We start from the raw sequence: 14,079 nt of genomic DNA, 5'->3' as shown, positions 1-14,079 counted from the left end.
TGGCACTAGTGTATACACCTGCGGGTACACACCTGGCACTAGTGTATACACCTGGGGACACAGACCTGGCACTAGTGTATACACCTGCGGGTACACACCTGGCACTAGTGTATACACCTGCGGGTACACACCTGGCACTAGTGTATACACCTGCGGGTACACACCTGGCACTAGTGTATACACCTGGGGACACAGACCTGGCACTAGTGTATACACCTGCGGGTACTCACCTGGCACCAGTGTATACACCCGGGTACACACCTGGCACTAGTGTATACACCTGGGGACACAGACCTGGCACTAGTGTATACACCTGGGGACACAGACCTGGCACTAGTGTATACACCTGCGGGTACACACCTGGCACTAGTGTATACACCTGCGGGTACACACCTGGCACCAGTGTATACACCTGCGGGTACACACCTGGCACTAGTGTATACACCTGCGGGTACACACCTGGCACTAGTGTATACACCTGGGGACACAGACCTGGCACTAGTGTATACACCTGCGGGTACACACCTGGCACCAGTGTATACACCTGGGGACACAGACCTGGCACCAGTGCGACATAGAGGTTGCCAGGGTGAGGTTGGGCCACTGTGCACTTTTCGTACCTATTCTGTTTCTCACATATGTAAATAATGTTCCAAAATATATTAATTCCCGTTAATTTTTGGAATTTCCCGTTTTTGATAATACAAAAATTACAGGAGTATTCAGCCAGAGACAGCAAGTTGACCTGGACAAAAGGAAAGAATGGTCCCAATAACTGGTCACAGGTTACCTGGGGTAAGTGTAAAGTAATGAGACAAGGTGGAGGGAACAGGAGGCCGGACACAAAGTATCTTTTTCCTTATGAACTCCTTCAGGAGAGGACAGTGACTCTCTCCACAGTCCTGTGCTGGGTGGTCCCGTGGCACGTTTATAATGGTCTGTGAGAGGGGCTCTGATAGTGACTTGTTTCCCTTGTCACCTGGCCGGCCACAGTCCCCTCGGCCGCCCGCACACTTCCCTTGTCACCTGGCCGGCCACAGTCCCCTCGGCCGCCCGCACACTTCCCTTGTCACCTGGCCGGCCACAGTCCCCTCGGCCGCCCACACACTTCCCTTGTCACCTGGCCGACCACAGTCCCCTCAGCCGCCCGCACACTTCCCTTGTCACCTGGCCGGCCACAGTCCCCTCGGCCGCCCACACACTTCCCTTGTCACCTGGCCGACCACAGTCCCCTCGGCCGCCAACACACTTCCCTTGTCACCTGGCCGGCCACAGTCCCCTCGGCCGCCAACACACTTCCCTTGTCACCTGGCCGACCACAGTCCCCTCGGCCGCCCGCACACTTCCCTTGTCACCTGGCCGGCCACAGTCCCCTCGGCCGCCCGCACACTTCCCTTGTCACCTGGCCGACCACAGTCCCCTCGGCCGCCCGCACACTTCCCTTGTCACCTGGCCGGCCACAGTCCCCTCGGCCGCCCGCACACTTCCCTTGTCACCTGGCCGACCACAGTCCCCTCGGCCGCCCGCACACTTCCCTTGTCACCTGGCCGGCCACAGTCCCCTCGGCCGCCGGTGGGCCGCTGGCCAGCGTGTGCTTCAGCATTACCTGGGAAGCTTAGGAGCGGCGAGGTGCAAGAGAAGTGGTGAGATTTGTCTTAATGCCAGACTGCGGAGCCACGTCTGGATGGCTTAGGCTATTGTGCAGTAGAGGCTGAGAGTGTGAGTGCACTCCCACACTCTGTATGCACCACCCTGCACGCGCGTGGGCCGCCCCCTGCTGCTCGTACCACTCTGTCCTTTTAAACAATATGGTAAAAGATTCACAAATAATTGTTTAAGAGAACTAGCTGCTGTGTGTATATATATATATATATATATATATATATATATATATATATATATATATATATATATATATATATATATATATATATATAATATATTATAAATAATGTTGGTATTTTTATGTTCCGTAGGACCATAAGACTTTCTCTTAGCCTAAATACCCTTCTCTCTCTCTCTCTCTCTCTCTCTCTCTCTCTCTCTCTCTCTCTCTCTCTCTCTCTCTCTCTCTCTCTCTCTCTCTCTCTCTCTCTCTCTCTCTCTCCCCCTCCCTCCCTCCCTCCCTCCGTGGCTCCTCCATTATTCACCCGCCGTGCCCGGGTCTTAAGAAGCACGTGCTCTGGTCTTGAATATTTGATCCACTTCTCAAAGGTTCTCCCAAATCTCTCCCCTTGGTTGTTCTTGTTCTGTTTGTCTCCTCTCTTATGTCTTCTTTCTTGTTTATGCTCCTTCCGTCATCACCACCATTGTCACCACCACCACCGTCATCACCACCACCGTCATCACCACCACCGTCATCACCACCATTGTCATCACCACCACCGTCATCACCACCATTGTCATCACCACCACCGTCATCAACACCATTGTCATCACCACCACCGTCATCACCACCATTGTCATCACCACCACCGTCATCACCACCGTCATCACCACCATTGTCATCACCACCGTCATCACCACCATAGTCATTACCACCATTGTCATCACCACCATTGTCATCACCACCACCGTCATCACCACCATTGTCATCACCACCACCGCCATCACCACCATTGTCATCACCACCACCGTCATCACCACCACCGTCATCACCACCGTCATCACCACCGTCATCACCACCATTGTCATCACCACCACCGTCATCACCACCATTGTTATCATCACCATTGTCATCACCACCACTGTCATCACCACCATAGTCATTACCACCATTGTCATCACCACCATTGTCATCACCACCATTGTCATCATCACCACCGTCATCACCACCACCGTCATCACCACCATTGTCATCACCACCACCGCCATCACCACCATTGTCATCACCACCATTGTCATCACCACCACCGTCATCACCACCACCGTCATCACCACCATTGTCATCACCACCACCGTCATCACCACCATTGTTATCATCACCACCGTCATCACCACCACCGTCATTACCACCATTGTCATCACCACCACCGTCATCACCACCACCGTCATCACCTCCACCGTCATCACCACCACCGTCATCACCACCACTGTCATCATCACCATTGTCATCACCACCATTGTCATCACCACTATTGTCATCACCACCACCGTCATCACCACCATTGTCATCACCACCATTGTCATCGCCACCACTGCCATCACCACCATTGTCATCACCACTGTCATCACCACCACCGTCATCACCACCACCGTCATCACCACCATTGTCGTTACCACCATTGTCATCACCACCACCGTCATCACCACCACCGTCATCACCACCACCACCGTCATCACCACCACCACCGTCATCACCACCACCACCGTCATCACCACCACCACAGTCATCACCTCCACCACCGTCATCACCACCACCACCGTCATCACCACCACCACCGGCAGCACCACCACCACCGTCATCAGCACCACCACCGTCATCACCACCACCACCGTCATCACCACCACCACCGTCATCACCACCACCACCGTCATCACCACCACCGTCATCACCACCACCACCGTCATCACCACCACCACCGTCATCACCACCACTACCGTCATCACCACCACCACCGTCATCACCTCCACCACCGTCATCACCACCACCACCACCGTCATCACCACCACCACCGTCATCACCACCACTACCGTCATCACCACCACCACCGTCATCACCTCCACCACCGTCATCACCACCACCACCGTCATCACCACCACCACCGTCATCACCACCACTACCGTCATCACCACCACCATCATCACCTCCACCACCGTCATCACCACCACCACCGTCATCACCACCACCACCGTCATCACCACCACTACCGTCATCACCACCACCACCGTCATCACCACCACCACCGTCATCACCACCACCACCGTCATCACCACCACCACAGTCATCACCTCCACCACCGTCATCACCACCACCACCGTCATCACCACCACCACCGGCAGCACCACCACCACCGTCATCAGCACCACCACCGTCATCACCACCACCACCGTCATCACCACCACCAACGTCATCACCACCACCACCGTCATCACCACCACCGTCATCACCACCACCACCGTCATCACCACCACCACCGTCATCACCACCACTACCGTCATCACCACCACCACCGTCATCACCTCCACCACCGTCATCACCACCACCACCACTGTCATCACCACCACCACCGTCATCACCACCACTACCGTCATCACCACCACCACCGTCATCACCTCCACCACCGTCATCACCACCACCACCGTCATCACCACCACCACCGTCATCACCACCACTACCGTCATCACCACCACCATCATCACCTCCACCACCGTCATCACCACCACCACCGTCATCACCACCACCACCGTCATCACCACCACTACCGTCATCACCACCACCACCGTCATCACCTCCACCACCGTCATCACCACCACCACCGTCATCACCACCACCACCGTCATCACCACCACTACCGTCATCACCACCACCACCGTCATCACCACCACCACCGTCATCACCACCACCACCGTCATCACCACCACTACCGTCATCACCACCACCACCGTCATCACCACCACCTCCGTCATCACCACCACCACCGTCATCACCACCACCACCGTCATCACCACCACCACCGTCATCACCACCACCACCGTCATCACCACCACCACCGTCATCATCACCACCACCACCGTCATCACCACCACCACCGTCATCACCACCACCACCGTCATCACCACCACCACCGCCGTCATCACCACCACCACCACCGTTATCACCACCACCACCGTCATCATCACCACCACCACCGTCATCACCACCACCACCGTCATCACCACCACCGTCATCACCACCACCACCGTCATCACCACCACTACCGTCATCACCACCACCACCGTCATCACCACCACCACCGTCATCACCACCACCACCGTCATCACCACCACTACCGTCATCACCACCACCACCGTCATCACCACCACCACCGTCATTACCACCACTACCGTCATCACCACCACCACCGTCATCACCACCACCACCGTCATCACCACCACCACCGTCATCACCACCACCACCGTCATCACCACCACCACCGTCATCACCACCACTACCGTCATCACCACCACCACCGTCATCATCACCACCACCACCATCATCACCACCACCACCATCACCACCACCACCATCATCACCACCACCACCATCACCACCACCACCGTCATCACCACCACCACCGTCATCACCTCCACTACCGTCATCACCACCACCACCGTCATCACCACCACCACCGTCATCATCACCACCACCACCATCACCACCACCATCACCACCACCATCACCACCACCACCGTCATCACCACCACCACCGTCATCACCACCACTACCGTCATCACCACCACCACCGTCATCACCACCACCACCGTCATCACCACCACCACCACCGTCATCACCACCACCACCGTCATCACCACCACCACCGTCATCACCACCATCACCACCGTCATCACCACCACCACCGTCATCACCACCACCACCACCGTCATCACCACCACCACCGTCATCACCACCACCGTCATCACCACCACCGTCATCATCACCACCACCACCGTCATCACCACCACCACCGTCATCACCACCACCACCGTCATCACCACCACCACCGTCATCACCACCACCACCACCGTCATCACCACCACCACCGTCATCACCACCACCACCACCGTCATCACCACCACCACCGTCATCACCACCACCACCACCGTCATCACCACCACCACCGTCATCACCACCACCACCGTCATCACCACCACCACCACCGTCATCACCACCACCACCGTCATCACCACCACCACCGTCATCACCACCACCACCACCGTCATCACCACCACCACCACCGTCATCACCACCACCACCGTCATCACCACCACCACCACCGTCATCACCACCACCACCGTCATCACCACCACCACCACCGTCATCACCACCACCACCGTCATCACCACCACCACCACCGTCACCACCACCACCACCGTCATCACCACCACCACCGTCATCACCACCACCACCGTCATCACCACCACCACCGTCATCACCACCACCACAGTCATCACCTCCACCACCGTCATCACCACCACTACCGTCATCACCACCACCACCGTCATCACCTCCACTACCGTCATCACCACCACCACCGTCATCACCACCACCACCGTCATCATCACCACCACCACCATCACCACCACCACCACCATCACCACCACCACCGTCATCACCACCACCACCGTCATCACCACCACCACCGTCATCACCACCACCACCGTCATCACCACCACCACCGTCATCACCACCACCACCGTCATCACCACCACCACCGTCATCACCACCACCACCGTCATCACCACCACCACCGTCATCACCACCACCACCGTCATCACCACCACCACCACCGTCATCACCACCACCGTCATCACCACCACCACCGTCATCACCACCACCACCACCGTCATCACCACCACCACCGTCATCACCACCACCACCGTCATCACCACCACCACCGTCATCACCACCACCACCGTCATCACCACCACCACCGTCATCACCACCACCACCGTCACCACCACCACCACCGTCATCACCACCACCACCGTCATCACCACCACCACCGTCATCACCACCACCACCGTCATCACCACCACCACCGTCATCACCACCACCACCGTCATCACCACCACCACCGTCATCACCACCACCACCGTCATCACCACCACCGTCATCACCACCACCACCGTCATCACCACCACCACCACCGTCATCACCACCACCACCGTCATCACCACCACCACCGTCATCACCACCACCACCGTCATCACCACCACCACCGTCATCACCACCACCACCGTCATCACCACCACCACCGTCACCACCACCACCACCGTCATCACCACCACCACCGTCATCACCACCACCACCGTCATCACCACCACCACCGTCATCACCACCACCACCGTCATCACCACCACCACCGTCATCACCACCACCACCGTCATCACCACCACCACCGTCATCACCACCACCACCGTCATCACCACCACCACCGTCATCACCACCACCATTGCATCATGACCATTCTGCAGAATTTTAACCTTTGCATATATGAAGACACGTTTACATAATATTACCTCACAATATTCCCTAAAAACCTCTTGTATTCCCCTCACGGATGGTTGTGTGTGGAGAGGGGGAGGGGGGAGGGGGAGGGAGGGGATGTGGCTGGTTACCCACTTCCTCCGTGTTGGGGATGGGGGGTGCGGGGTGCCCGCCTCCAAGCGAGGTGGTCATGAACATGTGAGCGACAGGTCAACGCGTACAAAACCTGTAACTGTACGAGGGTATGGTGTTTGATGGTGGTGGCGTGTGGTGGTGGTGGTGGTGGTGGCGTGTGGTGGTGTGTGGTGGTGGTGGTGGTGATGACGATGGTGGTGGTGGTGATGACGATGGTGGTGGTGGTGACGTGTGGTGGTGGCAACAGTTCACTACCTCATCTCTGTGAGCCGTTCTCATCTCTCCCAGACTCTTAACAAGACAGACAAGAATACAACAAACTTCTGAAGAGTATTGCTGGCAACAAATGAATGTCCCACACTTGCTAGATATACACACATCTCTCATCAGGTATTATACAAAATAGCAAGTGAAATAATGGTGCTATTTTTTGTCCTATTATTTTGTGTCTATATTAACCCATTATTGAGAGCGTTAAGTGCCGGCCGTGTTGACTCTCACATAGGCAGTATATTAAGCTGTAATAGTACATCGTATATTGACGTATGAGTCTCCACAGGCTAATAACTGTGCTAAAAATCATAGTGGCTCGGAAAAATTGACGTGATGCCTCCTTTTCTATTCATGGGACCTGTGCATGGTTAGGTTCGGGCAATTTAGTACATCAGTTTAGTGACGTTTGGAACGCTGGAGAAGATGGAAGTATGATGTGAACTATGGGACTTGTGCAATACTGATTATTGCACAATATGAATTGACTTGAGAATGGTCCAGGACGGACCGAAACGTCGTCGTCCCTTCACCTTCTAGTGTGTGGTCTGGTCAACATACTTCAGCCACGTTATTGTGACTCTTCGTCTGCAATACTGATGTTAATCAGGTTAATTTTAAATGTAGGAAATATTCAAGTCGTATGTTTGGAGTCCTTGCTCGCACTCATTGCAATCACCTTGCAACCCTCAAGACTTTTAGATACCGTTGAAATCAAGTTTCTTACATGTGGTGTGGTTGTGGTCTCTGCTGGTCCCTGAACCTGTACGTGTAGAATGATGAAGCTGTGACAATAGACATAACTTCATTGTATAATCAGTGTGTTATACTTCAAAATGTATTGCCATTCTAATTGTACTATATATGTTTCGGCAGTTTCCGTCGCAATGGTCTAAGTGTAAGCTATATGTTTCTTACGTGGTGATTCATCAGTTCACTCCTGCCACAATTATAATTAGTGTAAAGCACTTGTTAATACTGATTGTAAATGTAATCTAAAATTCTCTTGAGTGTGCGTGTTTGATGGAGTGTGTGTGTGTGTGTGTGTGCGTTCTTGATGGAGAGTGTGTGTGCGTGTGTGCGTGCTTGATGGAGTGTGTGTGTGTGTGTGTGTGTGCGTGCTTGATGGAGTGTGTGTGTGTGTGTGTGTGTGCGTGCTTGATGGAGTGTGTGTGTGTGTGTGTGTGCGTGCTTGATGGAGTGTGTGTGTGTGCTTGATGGAGTGTGTGTGTGTGTGTGTGTGCGTGCTTGATGGAGTGTGTGTGTGTGTGTGCGTGCTTGATGGAGTGTGTGTGTGTGCTTGATGGAGTGTGTGTGTGCGTGTTTGATGGAGTGTGTGTGTGTGTGTGCGTGCTTGATGGAGTGTGTGTGTGTGTGTGTGTGCGTGCTTGATGGAGTGTGTGCGTGCTTGATGGAGTGTGTGTGTGTGCGTGCGCATATTGGGTAGAGCACCCGGGTATTTGTATGCACGTGTTTACACCAGTTTACGTACGAGTGGAGAGTGTACTCGAGACGGAGAAGAAGGGGAAAAGTATGCCCAAGTAGGAGGTATTGACCGACCCTATTTGCTGAATAGGGTAGGGATTAGGGTGTTAAAAAAACAGTATATTTAGCACACACATGTTGGTAACACCACAACAGGTGTTGGTCTACCTGACGGGTGTTTGATTACAGCACTCTCTTCCCTCTGTGCCGCCAGGGAGGGTGCACCTGTGACCACATCTGCCTGTACCTGGACGAACACCTGGAACACCGTCAGTGCATGTGTGACGACGATTGGGAACTGGACGACAACGAGTCCTCGTGCGTGCGTGAGTACCGCCTCACCCCTCCACCTGTCCCGCCCTCCTCACTCACGCTCAGGAAGGTTCATGCACGTTCATGAGTACATTTTATGTCGGTTCATATATGCCGGAGTAACGGTACATTTTTGTGTATATATTTATGAGTAATGTTGCATTTGTTCATGGATAGTCATGAGTCATTTTATGCAGGTTCGTATATGCGTGAGTAATACTCAATGTTTCACATATATTTATGAGTAATGCACATATTTTTAGGTTCAATTATTTCTACAAGTAGTGTTGCATGTTTGAGGTATGTTGATGAGTGATGCCGCATTTTTCCGCGGTAATTCATGAGTAAAATTGTCGCAGGAGCGAACCATGGTTCTGTGATGGACCTTTCCTCTGTCCAAAGGATACGAGACAGACTAAAAGCATTCCTTTCCCTACTGATCACCTGTTTAGTCCTGTTGAGCCACAGAGCTTGATCCCCTCCGGTTTGACTGGTGTTGCCGGGAGTATGTATGCAAATCTCTTGACTTTCTTTAATTCCTCATTATTTCGTTCTCACCATGTGACAAGCATCACATATGACAGTCCTCATTAACAATACAGGCCGCGATGGTGGGGTCGGCCGCTGCTTGGACGAGCCTAGCCTAAGGCCAGGCTTAAATACGTATTGGGTTACCCTGGCGAATTTTCAGTGATAAAAATAACAGCATTTCACAAATCTATGAGTCCAGATACTGGCCGGGTTTATTCATGGCCTCGTCAGGCTGGCCATTGACTTTATTTTACATTTACGTCCATTGCTTCGGTCTGATTGGTACACCACCTGTTGGTACACCACCTGTTGGTACACCACCTGTTGGTACACTGCATGTTGGTACACCACCTGTTGGTACACCACCTGTTGGTACACTGCTTGTTGGTACACCACCTGTTGGTACACCACCTGTTGGTACACTGTATGTTGGTACACTGTATGTTGGTACACCACCTGTTGGTACACTGTATGTTGGTACACTGTATGTTGGTACACCACCTGTTGGTACACTGCTTGTTGGTACACCACCTGTTGGTACACCACCTGTTGGTACACCACCTGTTGGTACACCACCTGTTGGTACACTGCATGTTGGTACACTGTATGTTGGTACACCACCTGTTGGTACACCACCTGTTGGTACACCACCTGTTGGTACACCACCTGTTGGTACACCACCTGTTGGTACACCACCTGTTGGTACACCACCTGTTGGTACACCACCTGTTGGTACACCACCTGTTGGTACACCACCTGTTGGTACACTGTATGTTGGTACACCACCTGTTGGTACACCACCTGTTGGTACACTGCTTGTTGGTACACCACCTGTTGGTACACCACCTGTTGGTACACTGTATGTTGGTACACTGTATGTTGGTACACCACCTGTTGGTACACTGCTTGTTGGTACACCACCTGTTGGTACACCACCTGTTGGTACACCACCTGTTGGTACACCACCTGTTGGTACACCACCTGTTGGTACACCACCTGTTGGTACACCACCTGTTGGTACACTGCTTGTTGGTACACCACCTGTTGGTACACCACCTGTTGGTACACCACCTGTTGGTACACCACCTGTTGGTACACCACCTGTTGGTACACCACCTGTTGGTACACTGCTTGTTGGTACACCACCTGTTGGTACACCACCTGTTGGTACACCACCTGTTGGTACACCACCTGTTGGTACACTGCATGTTGGTACACCACCTGTTGGTACACCACCTGTTGGTACACTGCTTGTTGGTACACCACCTGCTGGTACACCACCTGTTGGTACACCACCTGTTGGTACACCACCTGTTGGTACACTGCTTGTTGGTACACCACCTGTTGGTACACTGCTTGTTGGTACACCACCTGTTGGTACACCACCTGTTGGTACACTGTATGTTGGTACACCACCTGTTGGTACACTGCTTGTTGGTACACCACCTGTTGGTACACCACCTGTTGGTACACCACCTGTTGGTACACCACCTGTTGGTACACTGCATGTTGGTACACCACCGGTTGGTACACTGCATGTTGGTACACCACCTGTTGGTACACCACCTGTTGGTACACTGCATGTTGGTACACCACCTGTTGGTACACCACCTGTTGGTACACCACCTGTTGGTACACTGTATGTTGGTACACTGCTTGTTGGTACACCACCTGTTGGTACACCACCTGTTGGTACACTGCTTGTTGGTACACCACCTGTTGGTACACCACCTGTTGGTACACCACCTGTTGGTACACCACCTGTTGGTACACCACCTGTTGGTACACCACCTGTTGGTACACCACCTGTTGGTACACTGCTTGTTGGTACACCACCTGTTGGTACACCACCTGTTGGTACACTGCTTGTTGGTACACCACCTGTTGGTACACCACCTGTTGGTACACCACCTGTTGGTACACCACCTGTTGGTACACCACCTGTTGGTACACCACCTGTTGGTACACTGTATGTTGGTACACTGTATGTTGGTACACTGTATGTTGGTACACCACCTGTTGGTACACCATCTGTTGGTACACCACCTGTTGGTACACAACCTGTTGGTACACCACCTGTTGGTACACTGCATGTTGGTACACCACCTGTTGGTACACCACCTGTTGGTACACTGCTTGTTGGTACACCACCTGTTGGTACACCACCTGTTGGTACACCACCTGTTGGTACACCACCTGTTGGTACACAACCTGTTGGTACACCACCTGTTGGTACACCACCTGTTGGTACACTGCTTGTTGGTACACCACCTGTTGGTACACCACCTGTTGGTACACCACCTGTTGGTACACCACCTGTTGGTACACTGCTTGTTGGTACACCACCTGTTGGTACACCACCTGTTGGTACACTGCTTGTTGGTACACCACCTGTTGGTACACCACCTGTTGGTACACCACCTGTTGGTACACCACCTGTTGGTACACAACCTGTTGGTACACCACCTGTTGGTACACTGCATGTTGGTACACCACCTGTTGGTACACCACCTGTTGGTACACCACCTGTTGGTACACTGCATGTTGGTACACCACCTGTTGGTACACCACCTGTTGGTACACCACCTGTTGGTACACCACCTGTTGGTACACCACCTGTTGGTACACTGCTTGTTGGTACACCACCTGTTGGTACACCACCTGTTGGTACACTGCTTGTTGGTACACCACCTGTTGGTACACCACCTGTTGGTACACCACCTGTTGGTACACTGCATGTTGGTACACCACCTGCTGGGTGGTGCATCTTAAGCCCTCCGACGTCTCTTAGGAGAGTTGAGAGTGTCTTGTGATGTCCGTCCTGACATCGCCAAGTTCGTTCTGACATCGCCAGGTCCGTTCTGATGTCATTAGGTCCGCCCTGACGTCGCCAGGTCCGTTCTGGCGTCATTAGGTCCGTCCTGACGTCGCCAGGTCCGCCCTGACGTTGCCAGGTCCGTTCTGACGTTGCCAGGTCCGTTCTGACGTCATTAGGTCCGTCCTGACGTCGCCAGGTCCGTCCTGACGTCGCCAGGTCCGTCCTGACGTCACTAGGTCCATCCTGACGTCACCAGGTCCGTCCTGACGTCACCAGGTCCGTCCTGACGTCACCAGGTCCATCCTGACGTCACCAGGTCCGTCCTGACGTCACCAGGTCCGTCCTGACGTCACCAGGTCCATCCTGACGTCGCCAGGTCCGTCCTGACGTCACTAGGTCCATCCTGACGTCACCAGGTCCGTCCTGACGTCACCAGGTCCGTCCTGACGTCACCAGGTCCGTCCTGACGTCGCCAGGTCCGTCCTGACGTCACTAGGTCCATCCTGACGTCACCAGGTCCGTCCTGACGTCACCAGGTCCGTCCTGACGTCACCAGGTCCATCCTGACGTCACCAAGTCCGTCCAGACGTCGCCAGGTCCGTTCTGACGTGATTAGGTCCGTCATGATGTCGCCAGGTCCGTCCTGACGTCACCAGGTCCGTCCAGACGTCGCCAGGTCCGTCCTGACGTCACCAGGTCCGTCCTGACGTCACCAGGTCCGTCCTGACGTCGCCAGGTCCGTCCTGACGTCACTAGGTCCATCCTGACGTCACCAGGTCCGTCCTGACGTCACCAGGTCCGTCCTGACGTCACCAGGTCCATCCTGACGTCACCAAGTCCGTCCAGACGTCGCCAGGTCCGTTCTGACGTGATTAGGTCCGTCATGATGTCGCCAGGTCCGTCCTGACGTCACCAGGTCCGTCCAGACGTCGCCAGGTCCGTCCTGACGTCACCAGGTCCGTCCTGACGTCACCAGGTCCGTCCTGACGTCACCAGGTCCGTCCTGACGTCACCAGGTCCGTCCTGACGTCACCAGGTCCGTCCTGACGTCACCAGGTCCGTCCTGACGTCACCAGGTCCATCCTGACGTCACCAAGTCCGTCCAGACGTCGCCAGGTCCGTTCTGACGTGATTAGGTCCGTCATGATGTCGCCAGGTCCGTCCTGACGTCACCAGGTCCGTCCTGACGTCACCAGGTCCGTCCAGACGTCACCAGGTCCGTCCAGACGTCGCCAGGTCCGCCCTGACGTCACCAGGTCCGTCCTGACGTCACCAGGTCCGTCCAGACGTCACCAGGTCCGTCCTGACGTCGCCAGGTCCGCCCTGACGTCACCAGGTC

The 14,079-nt window shown here is 54.2% G+C and overlaps 1 protein-coding gene across 1 annotated transcript in view; it reads left to right on the top strand.

Moving 5' to 3' along the window:
- The window catches only part of LOC138349886 (ALK tyrosine kinase receptor-like), a 165,951-nt gene that overhangs the window by 67,752 nt on the left and 84,120 nt on the right, over positions 1 to 14,079 (top strand). Inside the window, exon 3 of the mRNA XM_069338877.1 lies at positions 9,294 to 9,405. Coding sequence (XP_069194978.1) covers positions 9,294 to 9,405 — 112 coding nt within the window. The remainder of the gene's footprint in view (positions 1 to 9,293; positions 9,406 to 14,079) is intronic.

This window comes from Procambarus clarkii, chromosome 40 (genome assembly GCF_040958095.1).
Source record: "Procambarus clarkii isolate CNS0578487 chromosome 40, FALCON_Pclarkii_2.0, whole genome shotgun sequence".
NCBI classification, from domain to species: Eukaryota; Metazoa; Arthropoda; class Malacostraca; order Decapoda; family Cambaridae; genus Procambarus; species Procambarus clarkii.
Note: the sequence above shows the minus strand (reverse complement) of the source record. Positions and strands in the feature narration are given on the sequence as shown.